The sequence below is a fragment of the Sus scrofa genome, chromosome 13 (assembly GCF_054392235.1).
Source record: "Sus scrofa isolate SSC_HxYL_T2T_F1_AM1 chromosome 13, Sscrofa_HxYL_maternal_Yorkshire_Landrace_v2.0, whole genome shotgun sequence".
Lineage (NCBI taxonomy): Eukaryota > Metazoa > Chordata > Mammalia > Artiodactyla > Suidae > Sus > Sus scrofa.
Window position 1 is genome coordinate 16,563,230 of NC_139395.1, and position 23,763 is coordinate 16,586,992.

The following is a 23,763-nucleotide window of genomic DNA, read 5'->3' on the forward strand; positions in this document are numbered from 1 at the left end:
AAGGAAGTAATATGGGAGGGGTTCTGTGAGACTGTAAATAGCCTGCCCTCCAACAACCTGTCGCCTGCTCATTTTAGCATCCCTTGATCCTTGACTGACTCAGTTATTACATTAGGGATTACAAATTGGTGATTTTCTATTTCTACCACTTCTACATTTATTAGCTGGCATACTTCTATAAAAAGGAAATTTTCCTCCCTTCTTTTTTTTTTGTCTCCAGATAGACTTGTGGATTTTTAAAATTCGGTGTTATAATCCATTATCATCATTATTCTTTCTGATGTTCAAATTGTCCAAAATTGGGCCAGTGGGAATCCTTTCACGATTGCTTCTTTGTGACAAAACCATAATTGAAAAGGTACATGCACCTCAATGTTCATAGCAACACTATTTACAATAGCCTAGACATGGAAGCAAACTAAGTAAGTGACAGATGAATGGATAAAGAAGTTGTGGTATGTGTATACAATGGAATATTACTCAGCCATAAAAAGAATTAAATAATGCCATTTGCAGCAACATGGATGGACCTAGAGATTATCATACTAAGTGAAGTAAGTCAGAGAAAGACAAATGTCATATGATATCACTTACATGTGGAATCTAAAAAAAAATGATACACATGAATTTATTTGCAAAATAGAAACAGACTCACAGACATAGAGAACAGACTTGTGGTTGCCAGGGGGAAGAAGGGGAAAGGATAAATCATGCGTTTGGGATTAACAGAGTCACACTATTATATATAAAATAGATAACCAATAAGGGCCTACTGTATAGTGTAAGAAACCATACTCAATATCTTATAATAATCTATAATGGAAAAGAACCTGAAAAATTATATATATAATTTATATATATGTTATACATGCTATGAAAGTTATATATATAATATTATGTATATAATTGAATCACTTTGCTGTATACCTGAAATTAACACATTGTAAATCAATTATACTTCAATCAAATTTTTAAAAGACAAATCCTCTGACCTTCTGACATGACTGTTAGTTTCTGCAACTTTCTGGCTTCCAGCATAGCAAATGTTCTGGGCTCACACTTTATTTCCCTGTTACAGCCCAGGATTACTTATTTCTTGGAGAAGCCCTGATTCCTTTTAGTGGGGAATAAAACTTAGAAACCAAGATCTGTTATGAGGTTTGCTCACTGCTGCTGGTAGGGTGGGGGGGTGGGGGGTCCCACCATTTGTTTTAATTCAACAATTAGCTTTTCTAGTTTTAAAAACTCTGTTTTCTCAGATAAATCTGGTAATTTTTTATTATCTCTTGTTCCCTCAAATTATATTATCACATAGTGATGTTATAATAATATATTTATCACACAGTGATTAATTATATTATATTAATCACATAGTGATAGATTTTGTCCAAATAGGATAGGGGAAAAGGGGGAAAAAGAGGAGGAAGAGAGGGGGTAATTTATTTTTCAAGTAATACCTTCTCAATTGCCTTGGGGGCTGCTGTGGATTTGTAGAGCTGAGTCTGTTGCATTTAGCTTTGATATTTATTGGTGGATATTTATTGATTGCACCTAGGAAGAAAAAAAAGAATGTGAGGAGACTGTTATTTGCAGCAATTAACATTACAGAAATCTGGAGTTCCCATCATGGCTTAGCGGTTAACTAACCCAAAGAGCATCCATGGGGACTCAGGTTTGATCCCTGGACTTGCCCAATGGGTTAAGGATCTGGCGTTGCCATGAGCTGTGGTGTAGGTTGCAGACGCGGTTCAGAATTCAAGTTGCTGTGGCTCTGGCATAGGCTCAGCTCTGAATGGACCCCTAGCCTGGGAACCTCCATGTGCTGTGGGTGGCAGCCCTAAAAGACAAAAAGACAAAAAAAAAATTTACAGCAATCTGCTCTGTATGCAAAATATCACTTTACTGTTTTCAACATCCATCAAAGGAAGACATCCATCAAAGGTGGCCATATGAGATAAAAGCAGATTTCTCAGGGAAGTCTATAAAACTGGGTTTAGGAAATGCCTCTCTGCCAAATGTATAGGTGGAGAATTCAACTTTTCAGTAAGATACCCTTAGTTGCTAAAGTCTATCAGACATTAGAGGAGAAATTATGAGCCATCCTAAGAGAATGGCCTCTAACTGACATGAGCTAGTCAGAATAGCTGTTTTCTATTCTCTCCCCTGGAATATCAATATGCAAAGGGAAGGATATTCCCTTTACGGGGTCCATTTAATTAACCACAGTAGTAACCACAGCACCATCTTGGATTTAATCCGTTAGTGGGTCATTTCATCTGAAGTATATTAATTTTTCTTAATAATAAAACACACCTCTTCCCATACCATTTAAACATTTAAAAGCCATTTTTTTTTTCTTTTTATAGGGCCACAACTGAGGCATATGGAAGTTCCCAGGCTAGGGGTCAAATTGGAGCTACAGTTGCTGGGCTACACCACAGCCACAGCAACTTGGGATCTGAGCAGAGTCTGTGACCTACACTACAGTTCATGGCAATGCTGGATCCTTAACTCACTGAACGAGGACAGGAATCAAACCCACAACCTCATGGATACTATTTGGGTTCATTAAGCTGAGCCACAATGAGAACTCCTACTTTTTGTTTTGCTTTTGTTTTGCTGAACCTGTGGCATACAGAAGTTCCTGGGCCAGGGATCAAACCCATGCCACAGCAGCAACCAGAGCCACAGCAGTGGCAATACAAGATCCTTAACCTGCTGAGTCAGCAGGGAACGCCAAAAGTCATTTTTTGATGCAAAACTTTGATACATTCTTTATTTCCTTGAAGCATTCAATTTAACTGTGTATTGAACACAATTAAATCTCTTCCTGGTGACCAGAGTCATCCTAAGAAACCAGTTTGTCCTGGACTGGGATCCAGCACCATCTCCCAAGCTGCTGTTGTAGATTGGACTGTGTGTTTCTAGACTGAATGGCCACAGCTGTGCTGTTACATTTATGGACATCTGTTTTTTAATTGTCTTAACCCTAAGCATCAGGTTGTTTGTCAACAGTTTTGCTTAGAAACTGTGTCAGTTCTGATGTGAACTGTGCTTGATACCCAACTCTGTCACAGCAGTGTAATAAAGAAGAGTCACATAGGAAGGGAGCTGGACCGGGACCCCCAGGAGGGCAGGGACCACATCTGTTTTGGCCCCTCCTTGATACCCCGTATCTAACCCTGAATGGCTCAGACCAGGGGCCAGATCCATATACGGTAATGTCAAAGGAGTGAATGTGAGTCTCGGGACGGCTATGGAGTGGAGCATGTAGGCTTGAGTGCGATTGTGTCAAAGCCTTTTCCACTTTTTGTACTTTGACAGCTATAGTTTAAAGATGGGAGATTTCGAGATACCTATGTTTTAGAAGAGTGATGTACAACCGTATCATGGCTATAGCTTTTTAAAAGCACTTTTTACATATTTCTTACCTACTCCAGGTAATTCCTCTGAAAACACCTCTTCCTCTTTTCCTGGGTGGTGGTGGTGGGTGTGTCATTTCTCTAATGTAACAATTTGACTAGTTACCATGAAACACCACTGAGAATTTTAGGGAATTATGAAATGAAATTCCATCTTAACATCCTTTCAACTTTTTGCCTCCTAAGGAGTGTTTCTTTACCAGTTTCCCAGAGTTTCTCAAGGTGTTTTGTTTTACCCTTTCAAACGCCTCGCGATTTCTTCTTTCAGAATGACCCCTGGCCTCCATTTATTTTTAGCTTGTTTTTTCCAGCTCATTTTTCTTGTTTCTATTCCAGAACCCACCCGCATAAATTTCATTCTAAGAGCAGACTACCCCTGCAATCGCAGACGCACACCTAAAGCAGCAGAGGACCAGAGGACACGACATCAGTCCCACCAGCCATTTCCCAAGGCTCTTCAGACCTCACCAACCCTGACTGGACAGTATCTTTGCAGCCTTAACTGGTTTTACTGTGTAATGTCACAGACAAGTTGGAGACACAGTCAAAATTTCCCTTAAGCGACCCTGGGTACCTGTGTGTTCACTTTTCTTTAGCTGAACTCCAAAATCTATTCACCATCAGAAATCTGACAGTGCTTTTCAACCTCCAGAGTCATATTAGGGGTTGGCTTCTTTTAATCCATCCTGATGCATTCAAAATGAATTGCATACTTTCAAGTCTAGCTCACTGAAGAAATACAGCCCATGTTTCTTTTTAATGGACACACTAATTACTGGTACCATAAAAAGTCATTAGCAAGGCTGAGAAAGTTTTGCAAGGATGTATAATTCATCATGACAGGTAAAATGTATCTCTTAATACTCCAAACTCTGCCTTTTGGGGGGAACTTGTAAAAGCAAAGCCACAGATTTTGAATTTTCCTCTGGCTCTTTCTTTTGGTGTGTTAATGGGTCAGACTTTCCATCCAAGGGCAGTGTGTTACATGGCAAGGATTTCTACTTTGTAGCTAAACACCCAGGCTGTGACTTCACGCCCCCAGCCTGTGCTGTCATGCAGACAGATATGCAAACAACTGCCTGTTATGATTGCTTCTCCATAGGAACCAGAGGTATAAAAAAGATGAGCCAGAAAATTTAGTGCTTGGAAATCAGAGGCTTCCTCCCTCCACTATCCATCACTACATATTTTTCTTTCTGACCCTGAAGTTCCCTTGATAACAGAGGTTTCCAAGAAACCATGTCAGCTCATCAACTCTTCTTTGGGGAATACCAAGTATATGCTTAATGTGCAGGAAAGAAGAGATTTTATGACTTACGTCTGACTGAGCTTATAAAAGCCTTCATAAACTTCACGCCATATCTGTGGTCAGGCCTATGAATGCGGCCAAGCTGAACCAAGTGGTGATCCAAAGGGTAGCTGGCTAGGTCTTCAAGTTCCTGGTCATTCCAAGAAGGGCCAAGGGAAAACACAAACAGGGCATAACCTTGACACTTGGCTCGCAAGGATTCTTTCTTTAGGATTTCCTGGTCTAAGTGACTGGTTTCCCCAGCAGATATCACAAAAATGACTTTGTTTCTTCTTGGGTTGGGTGTCCTGAAGAAGATATTGTCTAGAGTCCACTGTAAGGCATGACCAATAAAAGCTTCTCCACTGAGTTGCTGAACTGACTCTTCCACATGCCTCTTCATGAGGCGTTTACTCCTGTAGGTGGTGAGATTGAACTCAGTTTTAACGGGACTCCTCTGAGTGTTGGGCAGGAAGTTGGGGGGAGCGTGGATTAAGAGGGCCACCCGGTCTCCAGTGACAGAGGTCTCGGGCTCTGGGGTGATGTCGAAGTGATCTAACAGGGCTCCCAGGAAGCCTCTGATGTCTTCAAATTCTGCCCCTCCCATGTGCCGGGAGCCATCCAGAAGGAACGCAGCATCCATGTAAGATTGCACAGGGGGTGGTCTGGCTTGATCGCAGGAAGCATCCGGCTTGCACACATCTGCAGACCAAAAGTCACTTGGAGTTACTAAACAGGAAAGGACAGAAAAGGAAAGACAGCATCTCAAACTATTTTGACATTTGCAATCTGCATAATCTCTGATGTTAAAGTAGTAGCTGAATGCCTTTGAGATGCTCAGCGACAGGAAGATTTCCTAGTACGTGGTCTGCATCTTGATCCCAAAAGTACAGGTTTTATCAGCCTGTGTCTTGAACTCCATTCCCTAATGCTATCTGACTTTTTAAAATTAAACTACTTTCAACAGAAGTTCCACTTGGCTGTGTCTTAAGTGTATAAAGATTGAAGTGGACAATTCATTTTGTGCTTGTATGCGGATACTGTGTCATGACATAAAAACGAATGATCTCTTTAACTGCCAGTACACAGGTTAAACCAATGGCCCTTATCCTGTGCACACTACTACTATAAAAAGTAATCTACTTAAAAAGAGTAAAAAAAGCAATGCATCTTTTATTTCAATTTTAAAAAGATTTGTAATTCAGTGTCTTTGTTGAGACATTAAAGGCAAACTACCACTCATATTTGTCCAAAGTGCCTATTAGTTGACAGCTCAGTATGTGTTTGTTAAATAAATGAATATAAATACTGCATGCTAATGGACTTTCATAAAATTTGAGGTCATTTAAATAAATATGCATATCATTTAAAAACGGTGTTGTAATTAAAGCAGAGAGTGAATTTTATTGAATCTGATCACAATGAATATTCAGAGGAATAAAAAGATAAATTAGAAATGAAAGGATCTTAGAGGTCGTCTCATCTTCTAATTTTACTGAGAGTCCCAGGGCAGGAGTGTAAAATCATTTGGCCTAAGGATACACCGGAATTTCTAGAGGTGTTGTAGTGTTTGGAACAAGGCCACGTGTACAGCAGTGGGATGCCCCTTGGCCTGAAGGCCAAGATGCCTGAGATGTAGTCTTGTAGTCCCCAGTTACAAACATCCTGGATGCCCCGTCCAAGCCACTAATGGGCCCCAGTTCTGCACAATGAGGTGGTTGGATCAGATTTGCCCAGAGAGTCCTTCCAGGGCTGATAGTCTGCAATCCTAGGTTTCTAACAACAGCTGATGGTTAAAGGCCAAAAACAAGAAAAAGAGATGGAAAAACACACATGGGGACAGTTAGTACTTAGATAAGTGCCTGACCATGAATAATAGCTATGAGATGAAAGATTAATAACCAGAACGCTGATCCTAGGGGAAGCAGGAAACTTCAGAATTTCAGTCTTGCTCACAGACTCAATAAAGATACAGCTCTGAACAAATTATACTTACCTTCTTGAAATGCAGTAAAATTTGATGATGCTGTTTAATGATCAGCACAGTCGCCTAAGTGCAAGGTATTTTCTAAAATCAGGGAGAGCAGGCTGCCTATTTGATCAGTTTTGTGGGGTCTCTTTATTGCAGGAAATGACGGCCAAAATACCTTACACTATATGCCTCAGAGACAAAACAAAGGTTTAAGCCAAGAGATGGAGCCAAAAATCTATCCCCAGACACACATATGCAGCTTCTGACCTCACAACATTTCAGGGCATGTGTCCCTGATGTGTCTGAGCACACAGCTGAGAGCTCAAGGGGGATGGAGCTGCCCACAGTGTGGTGAGCACCCTAACTGCTGTGGGTCAGACTACCAGAGCCTGACAACAGTGTGCAATTGTGGAGGGAAGGAGAGATACGATCAGAGGGAAAGACAGAAGGAAGAGGGGGTTCTTAGGAGAAATCCCCTTCTCCCTCGGAGCTACCACCTCCCTGTGAAGTCACTCATGTGGCAAGCACGAGCATCCCACTGACTCATAGGAAGGAGGAGGAGGAGAATTAAACAGTTTCTTCAAGGCCAAATGCAGAGTTTCAGGGAGCAGTGTACAGGCTCTGTAGTACTCATAACTGGCAGGAGTTCTCAAGCCAGCTCTCTGGGTTTTGATGCTGCTGTGAGCCAACTCTTTCATCTCATCTGCAAAGTGGCACTAAGAACTGTTCAAATGCTTTAGGGTGATTATCAGGATTGAATGAAACAATTAGGGGAGTACTTGGAATACAATAAATCCAATACTGTAAGTATTAACTACCATTGTTGCCACCATCAATGTTTTATAAAGCAATTAGACCGGTTCGTGGCTAGTAATGAATGTCTGATAACTTAGCTATCACACTCACCAGTAACCCCAATGGCTTCCATCACTTTCATAATTATTAGAACATTCAAATTATCAGAATACCCAAATACAGGTCTAGCTAGTTCTTCAGCTAGACCTATAGATTGTGTATAAAAAACAAGCAAAGACCAATCAGCATTGTAGATGCTTTTGATGTGTCATATCTGGGAGTCCAGAAAGCCTCTTTCCAATGAGAAATGTATGAATTGCTGCTATGTACCACTCCTTCAAAGTATTACTTTGAGGTCGTGAACATTTGGGATTTAGAAAACCCATAAATACACTTTACAGCATGAAAAGCTTGGGCAATGGGGCAGGCTAAGTTTTTCTAAATTTTTGTTTTTTGTTTTTTTAGGGCTGCGTCCACAGCATATGGAGGTTCCCAGGCTAGTGGTTGAATTGGAGCTGTAGCCGCTGCCCTACACCACAGCCACAGCAATGCCAAGCCACATCTGTGACCTACACCATAGCTCAGGGCACCGCCAGATCCTTAACCCACTGAGCAAGTCCAGGGATCGAACCTGAGTCCTCATGGAAACTAGTCAGATTTGTTTCCACTGAGCCATGATGGGAACTCCTCTAAAAATTATTACTGTTTCCTGGAAGCTGCACAACATACCCCCTGAGCTAGAGGCTCTAGCTGTGGATGAGGCTGTGTGGCGAGGGAGCCCAGAACCCCTGGGAGATCCTCCCAAGGCCACTCCATCCCTGCTGCCAAGTTTCAGCCACTCCTGCCATTGGTGACTCACTGTGCTTCAGGGATTTGATCAAGTTACAGCATCTCTCTGGGTCTCACCATAGCAAAAAGTGCACCGTTGGAGTCCCTCTAGGGCTGGTGTGTAGTCAGTCCCGGATGGAACTGTGATGACTTGGAAAGTGCCAGTGTCGTCAATCTGCAAGAAGCAGAAGCAGAGAAAGAAGAGCATCATAAGTGGGGCTGCAGGAACCTGCCATGATGGTCCACAGAGCTGAGATCTGCAGGGAACAATGGGTCTCCTCCCTCTCAGAGGGTACAGGGTGCAGCATGACAGGGGGTCTAAGAGCACTGCCTGGGTCTAACCTGAGACTCTCCCTTTAGCTGGATGGCAAGTGGCTTTGTCTCTGTTTCCTCATCTGTGCAACAGAATACCCACACTACTCCCTAAGAGGGCAACTATGGGCACTACATGATTGCATAATTGAAAAGCACTTAGTGGCATCAGGTGGATGCCATGTGGGTCATCAGAGACCACAAAGCACTTCCACCCCCAGTATCTCAACAGCTCAGTGAGTTCATTCTGAAGGTCATCATCCTTCCTTTTCAGATGAGCAGACCGAAACTCAAAGAAAGTTTAAAGGACTGAGCAAAAGACACTGGACAAGAAAGCCATTTAGGGAAAAGGACCAGAGACACCCCTCCCCCCAAATTCCAGACAACTGTGTGAAATCACAGATGTGCTTTATTTTTTTCTTAAAATTCTTTTTTTAATGTTGACCCTCAAATTTCCATCACCAAACAATTGCACAGCATTTTTTTCTCTTTCTTTCTTTTTTTGGTCTGAGATGTTTATTTTTTTATAGCTGATTTACAATGTTGTGTTGGTTTCATATGTACACACGTACATACACACACATGTACACACACAGTGGAATATTAGCCACAAAGAAGAATGAAATAATGCCATTTGGCCCAAAATGGATAGACTTAGAGATTCTCACACTAGGTGAAACAAGTCATACAGAGAAAGACAAATATCATATGATATCACATATGTGGAATCTAAAAAAAGATACAAATGAAGTTATTTACAAAACAGAATTAGACTCGCACACATAGAAGACAAACTTATGGTTACCATAGGGGAAAGGGGGAGGGGTAAATTAGGAATTTGGGATTAGCATACAAACATTACTATATCTAAAACAGATAACCAACAAGGACATACTGTATAGAACAGGGAACTCTACTCAATATCCTGTAACAGAGGTGCTTTAGAACTGACTTTGAGTTCCCTCCGTGAGCCAGGCATGGACCCTGGCTTTGAAGTGCAGACTTAGAGCCACGTTCAGGTGGCTCTCTGAACAATTCCCCAACCTTTCCAATTCAGCCCTATCATTAGTAAATTCCCTGAGGAATTCTGGAGAGGCAGAAGATATGGAGGCTCCAAACAAGGAAGAATAACCAGCTTGTCATTTAAGTAACCCAGGAGATCATTGACAGTTGAAGAATACTGTGGGCATGATCCTACCAATGCCTCAGATACACCTCATATGACATCTGTCTTCTCCTGTGAACCCGACTGGCTTATTCCTCTCTTTCTCAGGAAGGAAGTTTCCCTCCCATACTTTATCCATGGAGGCAGGCTCTGGCAGCTGTATTGATACAGGGTGACTCCATCTCTCTCAGCAGAGCGGACTGCACCAGGGATGGACAGGAATTCAGAACTGGGGTCCGGAGGGCACTGTGTCTCCCCATGCTGGTGGTGAGTATGGTCAGAGCTATAGGCTGGCAATCTTCTGTCTTGTTCACTGAGGAACAAGGGACATGGGAAGGGGAGGTGGAGGGGGATCCCTAAAGGTTATCGCTGTTTCTACCCATCTTTTATTCTTCTGTGTATTAGAGAAGAGAAATCCATGCTCACCCAAATTCCTCCCTGGAGACCACTGTGTTTGCCTTCACAAGCTGTCTGCCTTGGAGGGTGAGACTCATGGGGGAATAAGCTAAATTTCCAGGCACAAATATATAGAGAAAGGAAGGTATGGTGTCCCACAAAGACTGAGAGGGAAGAAATGGAATGAGAATATATGTGAGCACTGGGTGGTTTAGAGAAGACACAGAAGGAAAAGACTGTGATGGTCAGGCAGCGGGACATCTTGCAGAGGAACATGGAGCTCCCTGTGGAGATGTTCCTCCTGATGACTCAGTGTCTTCATGAAAACACGCCCAGCTCACTGGCTCTCTGTGCACATGACTTCCCATTGGTTCCAGTGACCTGTAAGCACAGAGTCTTGGCTCTTGACTGATCCAACAGCAGACACAATTAGTCTGAATTATTAATGGCTTTTTTTTTTAATGCCAGGCAATGTCTCCAGTGAGCTGTGTCATTGCTTCATCTGGATTGTGATGACAGCTCAGGAGACCAAAATCAGAGAGCATGGATCAGGCCATCTGTAAGCGCAAAGGAGTTTCTTATTGCCAACCATCAGGCTCCAGAAAAAAAAAATCAGAGAATGCTTGAGTTAGAAGAAATTTTAGAGACCATGTAACTTGATCCCATCATTTTACAAATGAGAAACACAAGCCTGGAGAGGGGTGGAATATGGATACCTGTAGTTTGAACTTTGCTTTTCCCAAATAAGACCTACCTTCCACTTCCTGCATGTGCAACCTTGATGGCTGAGTGATCTCTTCATGTCACCCAGAGACTGCTGCCTGTGTTCACTAGTTTGTGTTCTATGTGTCTACAATGTGGCAACTTCCATTCTTCTGGCACTGGTACTAGCTGATAACTTGGGCTTCACATTTATTTATTTATTTTTTAAATGTTTTAAAGTGATTTTTATTTTTTCCATTACAGCTGGTTTACAGTGTTCTGTCAATTTTCTACTGTACAGCAAAGTGACCCAGTCACATTTACATATATACATTCTTTTTCTCACATTATCATGCTCCATCATAAGTGACTAGATATAGTTCCCAGTGCTATACAGCAGGATCTCATTGCTTATCCATTTCAAAGGCAATAGTTTGCATCTATTAACCCCAGACTCTCAGTCCATCCCACTCCCCCCTGCCCCCACCTGGCAACCATAAGTCTGTTCTCCAAGTCCATGAGTTTATTTTCTGTAGAAAGGTTTATTTGTGCCATATATTAGATTCCAGATATAAGTGATATCATATGGTATTTTTCTTTCTCTTTATGACTTACTTCACTTAGTATGAGGATCTCTAGTTCCATCCATGTTGCTGCAAATGGCATTATCTTGTTCTTTTTTGTGGGTGAGTAGTATTCCATAGAAATATGGAATGCTTCATGAATTTGCATGTCATCCTTGCACAGGGGTCATGCTAACCTCTGTATTGTTCCAATATTAGTATATGCGCTGCCAAAGGGAGCACAGGCTTCACTTTTAATCACCTATCAACATGTTGGTGTCAAACTAAAGCCATACCTTCTACTCATTGACTCTAGAGTGTTTTGTTTTTTTTTTAAATGAAGAGAGTCCACAGGGGGTCTGTGCTCTGCAACCCCCACCCTCAAGTAATCTCCTCAGCCATAAAGTTTGGCAGATGTGGATTTTGAGATCACTCATCCTACCACACATCATGGGATCACCAATGGGTACAGAAAAAATTCTCCAGGATAAATGTGGGTTGTAGATTTAAAATGAAAGGGTTGTATGGTTCACTTTTCTTATTGCTCATATTCCTATGGTATCAAAGAATACACCAGCTTGGAAGATCCACTGATGGGTGATAGCAAATGGTTCTGGCAGTTACTTTGTTCTGGGGCTCCATAAATTGGTTCATTTCAGAAACAATACCATCAATACTCTGTATAATCCTCTTTATTTAAACAGTTCTCTATTGACAAAGGAAATCCTTTTAAGAATAAAAAGGTTGGGTGCTCAAAGTGCTAAAGTTTCCCCTGACACTCTCTCCTCCCCAATTTCAGCTCTGTCACTAAAATAATCTATAATGTCAACTATTACACCTAATGTTTCTCTCACCTGCACTGCTAAATAACAGAGTAAAGGAAAAAAAATTAGGCTAGCTAAAAAGGATGTATTTTTATAAGTACATTAGAAAGGGAAATATACCCTACATTAGATTTTTTTTTTTTTTTGGTCTTTTTGCTATTTCTTTGGGCCGCTCCCGCGGCATATGGAGGTTCCCAGGCTAGGGGTCTAATCGGAGCTGCAGCCACCGGCCTACGCCAGAGCCACAGCAACGCGGGATCCGAGCCACGTCTGCAACCTACACCACAGCTCAGGGCAACGCCGGATCGTCAACCCACTGAGCAAGGGCAGGGACCGAACCCGCAACCTCATGGTTCCTAGTCGGATTCGTTAACCCCTGCGCCACGACGGGAACTCCTACATTAGAATTTTTAATGTGCAGCAAGTAAAATTTCTCTAGAATAAAGAGATAATTGCCAAATAAATTGAAAAAGACCTGAGATTAAGGTTTTTCCAATCAAAAATGGCTTTCAGACCATCATGAAAAACTTCCAAGATGGTGACCGTGATCTTTTTGCTCAGAAACATAGGAGAATGAGGCCACGTTGTCAGAGTAGCTGCTTCTGAGACCTGCCACATGTGTTTACACAGGTCCAAAATTTCATCTGGAGTCTCCTGAATTCTTAGATGAATTAAGATGTAGAAAAGTTGTAATGGTTATGAAGCAAATGAGGGTTTTGTAATACGGCCTCTAAATAAAAATTCGTTGTGCCATTACAATTTTGAGTTCTGTTCTTAAAATAACAAATGACAGTTTAAGTGTAATGACAGTTTAAGTGTAGGTTATATTTACCTACACTTGAAGAGAATGGACAAAAGAAAGAAAGAGTTGGGAAGTGGAGGAGCAGTAACAATCTCTCTTCTGAAATGTCAGGTACTGGGTTCCCACCAACTTGTCCTTAGCCCTTCTAGACAACCCTGCATAGCCCTGTCCTCTAAGGTCTTTTGGTTTTCTACTTTACTCTTATGTCCCCAGAGCCCAGAGTGGCACTTGGTATCTCTGAGCTGCTCATCCAACATTTGTTGGCTGAATGAACTTTGGGACCAATTCTGACTTCTGTCTGCATCCAACTTCTTCAGCCCCAGGGATGCTGGGGGCCAATACTGCTCTGATTTATGAGAGTCACTGTCAAGAATTTGAAACTTTATTGGTGCTTTTTTGACAAAAACTCCTTCAAGAAAGGAGCAAAGAGTCTAACTGATTTGGGCAGTATCTCTAAGTGGGACTCTTAACACTCCAAAGTTTAAAAGAAAAACCTAACAAAATACGTGTTCTTAAGTTATATGCTATGCACATATTTTTGAGTGGGTGGGTGGAATTGCATCTCTTTCAATTTCTATCATAAGCTCCATCAATTATTTGTATCAGGATATTAAGTTATTTCCTGTTTTGTGAATAAATACAGCCAAAGAACAATGCAGGCTCCCAATAAACTGAGGGAATCAGGAGGATCCTGTGTGTAACCAAATCACTGACAGAATTTTTGAGCTGCTCTTCTCACAGCAACTTCATTTGCATAGCCTGGCCCCAGTCTTCTAATTTATGTGCATTTTTTTTTCCTGAGCCGCATACATCAGCCTATTCATTTGCATAATTCTGCCTTAGTTCAATGATACTAACAGCCATTTTGGCTCCTTTACAACCTAGACTTTACCATTGTTAAAGGGATTTTAGTTCAGCATCAAGCAACTGATAACAATAATAATCAAGGCAAAAGCTCCCATGATTGAGTGGTTACTAAGACCTAGGCACTGGTACACAAAGTTACATCATTTCATCTTCAAGCCAGTTCTGGACAGACGGCACTGCATTCCATATTTTATGGAGGTGTACTATATTTCAGTCTGGTCTGCTTATTTTAACACTTTTACAGAAAATTAGGGAGCTGGAAAGGGCCTTATAAAACCAGTCAATCCTAGCCTCCAATCTTCAGGAAAGATAGAAGTCACCCTTACCAGGTGAGTGTCCACCCCTACAAAAGGCCTTCAGAGAAAGATACTGTCTTGACCACCTCCATGTAGCCATTCGGCCCATGACAATGTAAATCAATCTTGCCTTGAGAAAGTTCTTCCTTAAGTCTAATCTGGAATTTGCCACTGCTATGACTCCTAGTTTCTCTAATAAGGGATTTGCTATCTTGGAGTTGACTGGCTAGTTTTCTCCAGCAATGATCTTCCACACACTGGAAGAAGTGACTCAGTTGCTTCTTTCTTCCCTCTCTCTACATGAAATAATTTTTCAACTGCTTGTCCTTTTGGTTAAGGCTGTATCTTCCAACATCCTTTGTGGCTGCTTGAGGCCCCTCCTCATGGTTTCCCCACAAATGGAGAACAAAACACAAAACAAAACAAACATCCATGTTCAGTGATGACGAGAAGGACACTCTGCTGGGTCTAGCAAGGTGTTTTGAAAGAAACCCCTGCCACTGAGGCTGTACTGATAGGGTGTTTTAGAGGTTGCTGTGATCAGAGTTCTCTTGGGGCACAGCAGGTTAAGGGTCTGGTGTTGTCATTGTAGTGGTTTGTGCCACTGCTATGGCACAGGTTCCATCTTGGCCCAGGAACTTCCACATGCCTTGGGCATGGCCAAAAAAAAAAAAAAAAAAAAAGTTGCTGTGATCCCAGGTGGTTTATTTAGAAATGATACATAGTTGTAAATCAACTATATTTCAATAAACCTTTAAAAAAATGAAGAAAAAAAAAAACAAAAAAGAAACGCTGCACAGTAAGATTTTAATCCTCAACCTAAGAAGCTATAACTGGAATCGTTTTTCCTTTGCAAAAATTGAAGTTACATAATTGGTGAAGTTATAAAATCAGTCTATTGGTTTCCATTGTGCAGCAGTGACCACCACCTTGACCACATCAGTGACATCCATGAATACTTATTGGCCATTTTGATTTAGTATCTTTACACTCAGAGGCAACTCAGAGGGTTCTTTGGAGAAGCGCTAGACTAGCAGGCCTGGATTCAGCCCTTATGTTGCCACTTGTCAGCTGTGTGAACCCGGGCATCTGAGTCAACTAAACGTCCTATCTTGGACAGTGGTAATAACACCTCACACCTACTTCTTTTGGGAACTAAGCAGGATGATGCCTATAAAGGGCTTGGCAGGTTCCTGGTACTTAGTAATAAAACTTTCTTGTAAATGCCTCCGAATACAAAATAAAGACGAGTTAACAGGGCGGGCTGATCTTCTTACCGCAAATGAGCGCCGGACGGAGGGCACGTTGGTGAAGGCGATCACCACCGGGATGATGTCCAGAGCGCTGAACTCCAAGGCGGCTGAGGTGATGGTCTGCGCGTCATTGGACTGGCCGCTGCTGAAGAACGTGGCGATTCTCCTGGAGTGAGCCCCTGGGAGCATCCGCTTGAAGACGTTCCTGGAGACAAACCTCATGGCCTTGCCGATGTCCCTGGCAGCCAAGGACCGCTCGTAAGGGAGGGCCTCGATCTCCCTGAGGAGTCGGTCCTTCTTGTAGGCATCGGAGAAGCGGATGAGGAGCCTGGCGTGGGAGTCATAGGAGAGCACAGCCACGCGCGCACCCGCGGGGCAGTGGTTCTCCCGGACCCGGAGGCCACGCAGCAGGGATAACATCATCTCCTTCATCCGTAGGAACTCCGGCTCCGTGACACCCCGGGACTGGTCCAGCATAAACACCAGCTCAGTGGGATGTGCTGGGCACCGCGGTTCTCCTAAAAGGCCAGAACATGCAATTTACCATGAGCACACTCGCTTAAAAATGAAAAAAAACGATACACACATAGAAGATGAAGTAATTTGAGATGTTAAATATTAAAATACGTAAACACGAAATCATTAAATAGCAATGACTCATAGTAAAACAAAACAAATATTGAATATTCAAATCTTGAATAATTAAAATTGATATTCTAAAAACTGACTTTGCTCTTTTAAATCAAGCACAAGATGAACTTATTTAGGAAATAGACTTAGAGCCATAGCAAACAAGCTTATGGTTACCAAAGGGGAAAGGGGTTGGGGGAGGGATAAATTAGGAGTTTGGGGTTAGCAGATGCAAACTGCTATATATATAAAATAGATAAACAACAAGATCCTACTGTACATCACAGGGAACTATATCCAATATCCTGTAATAAACCATAATGGAAAAATAATATTTATATGTATAACTAAATCACTTTGCTGTACACCAGAAACTACAACAGCATTGTAAATCAACTAAGCTTCGATACGTGAAATAAGGCACAAGAAAAAGTCTATAATTGAATTTGAGTTTTAATAAAAGTTTTAAGCTATTACTAAAATTCCTTCTAAAAAATAGGTCATGGATATGTCCTTTTACCTATGGATCAATGATGTCATGTTTCTTGCTGGAACTTTGTTAAATAAACTAACACATACATTTGTGACTTAAGTGAGGAAATGTAACAGGGGTTAAAAAGGGATGGATGTGGGAGTTCCCATCAGTGGTTGATGAACTGGACTAGTATCCACTGGGATGTGGGTTGGATCCCTGGCTCGCTCAGTGGGTTAAGGAACTGGCGTTGCTGTGAGCTGTGATACAGTTTGCAGACAAGGCTCAGATCCCACATTGCAGTCGCTCTGGCTGTGGCTGGTGGCTACAGTTCCAATTTGACCCCTAGCCTGGAACCTCCATATGCTGTGGGAGTGGCCCTAAAAAGACAAAAGACAAAAAACAAAAACACCCCCCTCCCCCCAAAAAATGGGATGGATGTGAAAGCTTTGTTGATAATTTCAGGCAGATTGCGACTTATCCACTCCTTGATTTGCTCATCTGTAAAATGACAGTCTTAGCTAGCACTCACTCTGGAGGCCTATGTTGGGGATTAAGTGAATCAACACAGGTAAAGCACTTAGGACAACAATGCCTGGCACATAGCATATACTCAATTGATGTTTGTCATGACTATTGCTATTACAGAACTACTCATTGTGAGAGAGAAGAGCTGAGTTACTTAAAAGAATAAGGAACGTTTCAACTGATAAATTTTACTTAACAGGAATGAAAGTTTAACCAACAAATATGCCTTATTAGTTAGAGAAAGTTCAAATTAGAATTGGTCAACTTGAATGTATTTAGATTTATTCATTCATCCTGATTCATTCATTCGAATCCCAGTATCCTGCACTTAACACAGTCGGAGATCTTTGTCTAAGTATCTATTAAGGTTTGCCTCTCCCGGCACTTTATGAAGTGTGAAGACAGAAATGGCCTCTCTCTTGATCTGTCAGATTATTAGTCCCGGCATATACCAAAGAGTATGGAAATGTTGAATGAAAAAGGACCAGACAAAGGACAGGCCTTTGCAACAGCCGTAAGAAGAAGAACTGAACTTTCATAATCGGTGAGACGCCTGGTGTTGAGAAGTTGGTTGGTAAAAGGAAATCTAGGTGACTCTCCTGTTTGGGGGGGCCTCCTATCATTCAGAGGCCAGTAAGTCAGCTCTTCACGGGCAAGTTCGGGACTCATACCCTCCAGGCCGGCCAGGCTGCCCCAGGAGGCAGAGCCCCCTCTCAGCTGGGCCTTATCACCTGTTATTATCGCCTTCTTGTCCTGGACTCCAAGACCTTCACAGGTAAAGGGAAGATTAAATATCCAACCCCTATCCAACTGTGCATCTCCATGGAGACAGGACAGAGGTTATTAGCCTCTGAGTCACATTGAGTGGGCTGAGTAGATATTTAAAAAAAATTGAGGTCAGGTCAGCTTTGCAATTTAAAAAATGAGAAGAAGGATGACCAAACACAACAGTGGTTCTGCCAGCTTTTTGTTTGGGCTGCTGTTTTTATATGGGAACAATGAGAGCAGTAACAATGAGGCAGCTTCCACTGTAATTTAGAGATAAAGGAAAAAAAGATAGCACTGGCTGAAGATAAGAAAAAATTCAAGTTTTCAGGAAAAAAACACCTAAGGGCTCATTCAGCTTGCTGCCAGGACCCTGAAGATTCTGAGAAATGCTGGCCTGGATGAGGGTGGCTCCAGGGAGGTCCCCCTCCAAGGGTGGGTCCCCAACATACTTGTTGTTGCTCGGCAGAGAGCAGGTGATGATGAGGAAGGAGGAAGGCAAACGAACCCTTGCCATGTGACGACCACCCAGGAAATGGTGGCCCATCCAGGCCGCTGCCATGTTTGCCTGGAATGGCTCCACACAGGCCCCCCAACACTAGTCCTTTGGCTTTTACGCTCATCTCCCCTACAATCTACTCTTCCACAGCAGCCCAAATAATCTTTAAAAAATTGTTCATCAGTTTATGATCCTGCTTTCAATACTTTCAATAAACTCTTCAATACCCTCCAGTTCAAGTTGAATAAAATCCATCCTCCTCATTATATAACCTACAAAGCCCTGCGTGATTTGGGAACTGCTTCCCTCTCTACTTCTACACAAGCCATCTCCCCCTTCTCACCGTGTCTCAGTCACACTGCGCTTCTGTCAGTTCCTAGAAAGTGCCTGGGTGTATCATGGCTTTTGCACTTGCAGGATTCCCTGCCTGGCTCTTGCAAAGCTGGCTTCTTTTTATTCTTCATCCAAATTTCAATGTCATTGCCTCAAAGAGAAGCCCTCCTTCCAAAGACACTTCTTCCCCTTCCCTAACGTTATTCTGTGACAGACCATCTCATTCTTTATCTCTTTCCTAGCAGCTAAAAGATGCTACAATTCTTTCATTTGTTTATTTACTATCTGGATCCTCCACTAGAACGGAAGCTTTTAGAGTCAGGAATTCTGTCCCTCTTATTCAGCCCTGTGTCCCCAGTGTCTGCGACAGACACTGGCATATAACAGACCTTCAATAAATATTTGTTGAATGAGTGAACAAGCAATCAGGGCATGGATTGATGGGTTTACACAAAAGGTACAAAGGTGTAAAGATATAAGAGGGTGATTACGGGTTTATACAGAAGCATCATGGAATAAACATTTTTAATACACCTAGAAACCAGTTCAGAAGGATATCAAGCCATGTCAGTAAGTAACATCAGCCATGTGCTCCATAGATTTTAGCACTCTCTGAACTACACAGGCAGCTTGCTTGCTGTCTGATCATCCCTACCTTTTTTCTCTAGACTTTTGCTCTTTGCATCTTAATCCCTAACCAGCAGACTATAGAGACAATACGACAAACAAAGAGAGAAAATGGAGGGAGAAATATTATAAAAAATCGACTGGTACTGTAAATGGTAATGTTAGTCATTCAAATACTAATAATTAAAAATCAAACCCCTTGGCTGACAAAGAGCTGTGAGACTCAGCTTCAACTCGAGTGATTTATTGGAGGCAGGGCTGCCACTGCCAGGATGAAGCAGCAAAGAGAGTCCAGATAAAATTTATACAATTTGGCAGGCAACACATTGTGCTAACTCATCTTTCCAGATGCACGACATTTTGGAGCTTGATTACAATACACTGTAAATAAAGATTACTCACCACGTCTTCCAGCTGGGGAAGAAGAACAAAAGAGGCTGGGTTATTATTTGGTAGGAGAGCAGGGTTCTGTACCATGTAAGAAATCATGGCAGACTCAAAAAGCAAGGCAACAAATAGCGTTTGTAGAAATGCAGACAGATCTAGCATCTTGGTAAAATCTCAGTTCCTTCCACAGGGGATGGGATGGGAGAAGTGCGAGAGTCATAAATCAGTGGTGTGTAGCTGGCTGTCAGAAGGAAAGGACCTCTGCCTGAGAGAGAACGTTATCTTGCAGAGAGGTGCACTGGATTTGGAAAGTCAAAACCTCTCTTTACAATTTCCCATGTGGATATCTATAGCTATCAATTATATAGCTATATAAACATCAGAGGTGGATTTACTTTGAAGCAAATGAATCTTAAGCTTCAGGACTGCACTGTCCAATACGAATGCCGCTAGCTTTCTGTAACTATTTACACTGAAATTAATTAAAATTAAATGAAATAAATTCAGCTTCTTTTGGGCTGAATTCTCAATCTTTCAGTACTCAAAGTCCCATGTGACTAGTGTTTACACATCAGAAGCTGAGGACACATCTATCATTGCAGAAAGTTCTAGACAGTACTGCTCTCTACTTCTCACCCGTAGGGCCCCTTGCAAAGCCTTGAGAAGGGCTCCTAGCCCTGTGATCACTTGCTTTTCCAATAGGCACAAATTATAGGTTGTGATTTTCTTTCTTGTTCCAAAGGACACTTTCAAAATAGTTTTGCACCTAATTTATAATTTTTTTTTCTTTTTAGGGCCACACCTGTGGCATATGGAGGTTCCCAGGCTAGGGGTCCAACCAGAGCTACAGATGCCAGCCTATGCCACAGACATAGCAATGCCAGATCTGAGCCACATCTGTGATCTACACCACAGCTCATGGCAACTCCAGATCCTTAATCCACTGAGCGAGGCCAGGGATTGAACCCGCAACCTCATGGTTCCTAGTCAGATTCGTTTCTGCTGTGCCATGACCGGAACTCCTGTATTTGTAATTTTGCACTGAACCCATCAAATTTTAAAAAGATCAGGCCTCATCACACTTGAATCTGTGAGTCACCACAGTTCACATAGCTCCCAGGTCAGAATGCCTACTACTGTGCCAATGCAGCCCCAAAGCAACCAATCTTCAGACCCAAGGCATAGATTTGACTCCCATCACAAATGACTCCATTCTGCTACCAAAAGGCCAATTAGCATTGCATTCAAAGCTTTGAAAAGTCTTTGTTTTTGAGACCAAGGCTCTCTACAGAAACAGACTCAAATTCATCTATTTTTTTCTCCCGCCAAATGCCTTGTGGGAATGTTGACACCCTTTTCAGTCCTAGTGTTTATTTGGGAAGTTACTGCTCATTTGCAGATGATTCTTAAAGAGCCTTCTCAACTTGTCTATGGAATTCCTTGGATACTGACATTATTATTCTGAGGAAGAGGTTGCTATAAGGATCTCAAAGCTAATTGAAGAGAGCATTTGCCAAATCAAAACCCCTTTTTGCCTTTAAAATTTTGACAGAGAGTAAAGAACTATAGGCAGAACAAGTCATTTTACAACCAAGTAAGTCTAGCTAAATCAAGCACACCTTCTCAGAGAGGGAGTAATGATGAACAGAAGTGAGGGCTCCCACCCACCAGGACACCCTCCTTGGCAAGGCTGGCCCTTTCATACCAACTAAATTCAGTCCTTATAGAATCAGTTATTGTCAGGGATTAATCATTTTAAAAAGTTTAATGTGACTCTCCATTGATCGATTTCACCACAGGAGAGTTAGCTCCATTTCCCCCTGATTAAAAGCACCACAGAAATCTTAGTGCTTGGAACATGTTTCCATGCTGGCAGCCAGAGAGGGGGCACCAGTCTACGCCACCTCCAAATATATGCAGTGACATCTCTAATTTTAAAAAACTGGCTGGTAAATTGTCTCAACTTTGAGTGCAGAATTGACTGCTTTTCTTCGATGAATGCTGACATCTGGGGGAAGCATTCTAGGTGGGTACTTACGACTGTGATCCTGAACATACTGAATCAGCTCGCATGTCTGCAGTTCAAAAATAAAACAGAAAGAATTAGCCAACAGACTGCCAGGTCCTGTGGTTGCACAGTAAATCAATGTCAAGGTAAAGGGGAGCTCAGGCTCTGCTGGAGTCAGAAGATACGTACGGAGAATGAAGCCAACCCTTTGGCCCCTTTCACGCCCTAGGGAAACAAAAGGAATGTGATTTCATGACTCTAGACACACACAGCAAAATGTGCATCAACATTATGAAAAAGATAACTTCTTAACATTTTTATTCTAAGTGGGAGGGAAAAAAACCATGTAGGATACTCATCACCTAATTAACATTATAAGGGGGAGAAACTATAAGAAGCGAGCCTCCAATGGTCACTTTCCTCCAGTCACATCTCTGGATGATAAGGGCTGTCCAGAAGCTAAGGATGGAGCTGACAATGTGATGCTGGTAGGGAGAGCCCTGGAGCAGGTCCTCGTCCTAGAAGCAGATGAGGCTGAGCCATCCCCTGCACCTGCCCCTCCTTAGGGCAGAGGTTCCCAGACCCCCAGTGCTTTGCCTTGGCCACTGGGCAACTGCTGATCAGAACCTGAATCTCTTCCATCATCACTTGGATGACAAAGGGACCAGACTCAAACTGAACATCTGGAAATGGAATCCCAAATGTCCTCCCCAAGTGAGTTCATATATATATCTGGGTTTGGGATTGAATGAAGAAAGTGGAATTGGTTTTAATTTTGTGTGTTCAGTCCCATCTTTGGAACAGGAAGAATCTGGCTGCTCTCAGATTCAGGGAAAAATGCGATGGTACCCCACCTAAACTCCTGAAAAAAGTAAGTTCCATGTGAATGTGGTATTGATAACTTATTCACTTTTTAATTTCCCCTCCTTTTCTTTTACTCACTGATCACTTATTGAATATAAGGAAAGGGCAAGGATTGGGCAAATGAAGTTCACTGATAATTGAGAAATCTCATTTTAGATGAAATGAGAACTCTCTTTTCATTTCCTCCCTCAGTGGGCACTTTTTTCCTCCTCTCTTTCAGCACATAGAGAAGGAAAAAAAAGTGAAAATTTTTGCCAAATGGCAAACACAGAAAGCACACACATCTGGGCACTGAAGACGCAGGGCACTGATTTTTTACTTAGAAAAGGAGTGGGTATGATTTATGGGTTTTCAGCTTACCTTGCGTCCAGGAGGTCCCAGCTCCCCTGGGGATCCTGGCTCTCCTGGAAGCCCAGCAGACACCTCCAAGCAGAATTTACTTACTTTAAGATTATATTCATACATAGATGTTTGTGTGTTTGTGGGTGTGGGTGTTTTAAATTTCAAAGGCAATACATTTTCATTTTAGAAAATTAAAAGATTTCCAAAAGCACACAGAAAAAAAAAGAAAAAACAGCCCAAAAAACCTCAACAACCTCTTATCCTTGTTGACATTTTGGTACCTTTTCTTTTTGTCTTTTATATATTTATCCTTTTGGTATTAATCTTTACAGTTTTTAATATTTTTTTATACTTTTTCCTGTTGCCTTTTAAATTAAATACATATCTCTGGGCTTTTTCATGTTATTAAATACTCTTTTGCAAAAATCACCTTTCGTGGCTGCCAGAGTATTCCATTACATGGATATACCAAAATTTATTTAGTCAGTCCCTTGTTGTTGGCATTTAAATTTACTGTTGTTGTAATAAGCATGCCACTATAAAAGCTATATGTGCAATTCTGATTGTTTCCTTAGGGAAGATCAATAGAACTAGAATTGCTGGATCAAGGAAGAAATTTTCATCTAAATGAATTTTTATCTCAATTTATCTAACATTAGTGGATGACTAGACTGAAAAACAAACACCCAGAAAGACTAAAATTTAAATATAAAAAAGCTTGATACAACTACAACAACAAAAAAAAACACTTAGCAACTGGCTGGAAATACCTGCAGCGAAATGGGGAATAACAGCAGTAAGTAAAAACAACAGTTGTTGACTA

At 41.8% G+C, this 23,763-nt stretch overlaps 1 protein-coding gene and 1 non-coding gene across 10 annotated transcripts in view; both read right to left on the reverse strand.

Annotated features, from left to right (window-relative positions):
- The window catches only part of COL6A6 (collagen type VI alpha 6 chain), a 169,495-nt gene that overhangs the window by 14,075 nt on the left and 131,657 nt on the right, over positions 1 to 23,763 (reverse strand). For 4 of the 9 annotated variants that reach the window (XR_014825031.1, XR_014825030.1, XR_014825033.1 and 1 more), the window contains 7 exons: positions 22,959 to 23,021; positions 21,924 to 21,959; positions 21,761 to 21,801; positions 15,510 to 16,003; positions 8,384 to 8,480; positions 4,741 to 5,412; positions 1,458 to 1,551 (listed from right to left, as the gene is read on the reverse strand). Coding sequence is in view for 5 of the 9 variants with exons in the window: in XM_084991766.1 (XP_084847892.1) it covers positions 1,458 to 1,551; positions 4,741 to 5,412; positions 8,384 to 8,480; positions 15,510 to 16,003; positions 19,742 to 19,753; positions 21,765 to 21,801; positions 21,924 to 21,959; positions 22,959 to 23,021 (1,505 nt within the window). In the remaining 4 variants the exon portion in view is untranslated. Of the gene's footprint in view, positions 1 to 1,457; positions 1,552 to 4,740; positions 5,413 to 8,383; positions 8,481 to 15,509; positions 16,004 to 19,741; positions 19,754 to 21,760; positions 21,802 to 21,923; positions 21,960 to 22,958; positions 23,022 to 23,763 lie in introns of all 9 variants that reach the window. The other 5 variants (XM_084991766.1, XM_021071331.2, XM_084991765.1 and 2 more) reach the window with 2 other exon arrangements.
- Positions 11,583 to 11,686, reverse strand: LOC146397186 (U6 spliceosomal RNA). The gene has a single exon (XR_014825443.1). It is a non-coding gene; the product is annotated as a U6 spliceosomal RNA (small nuclear RNA).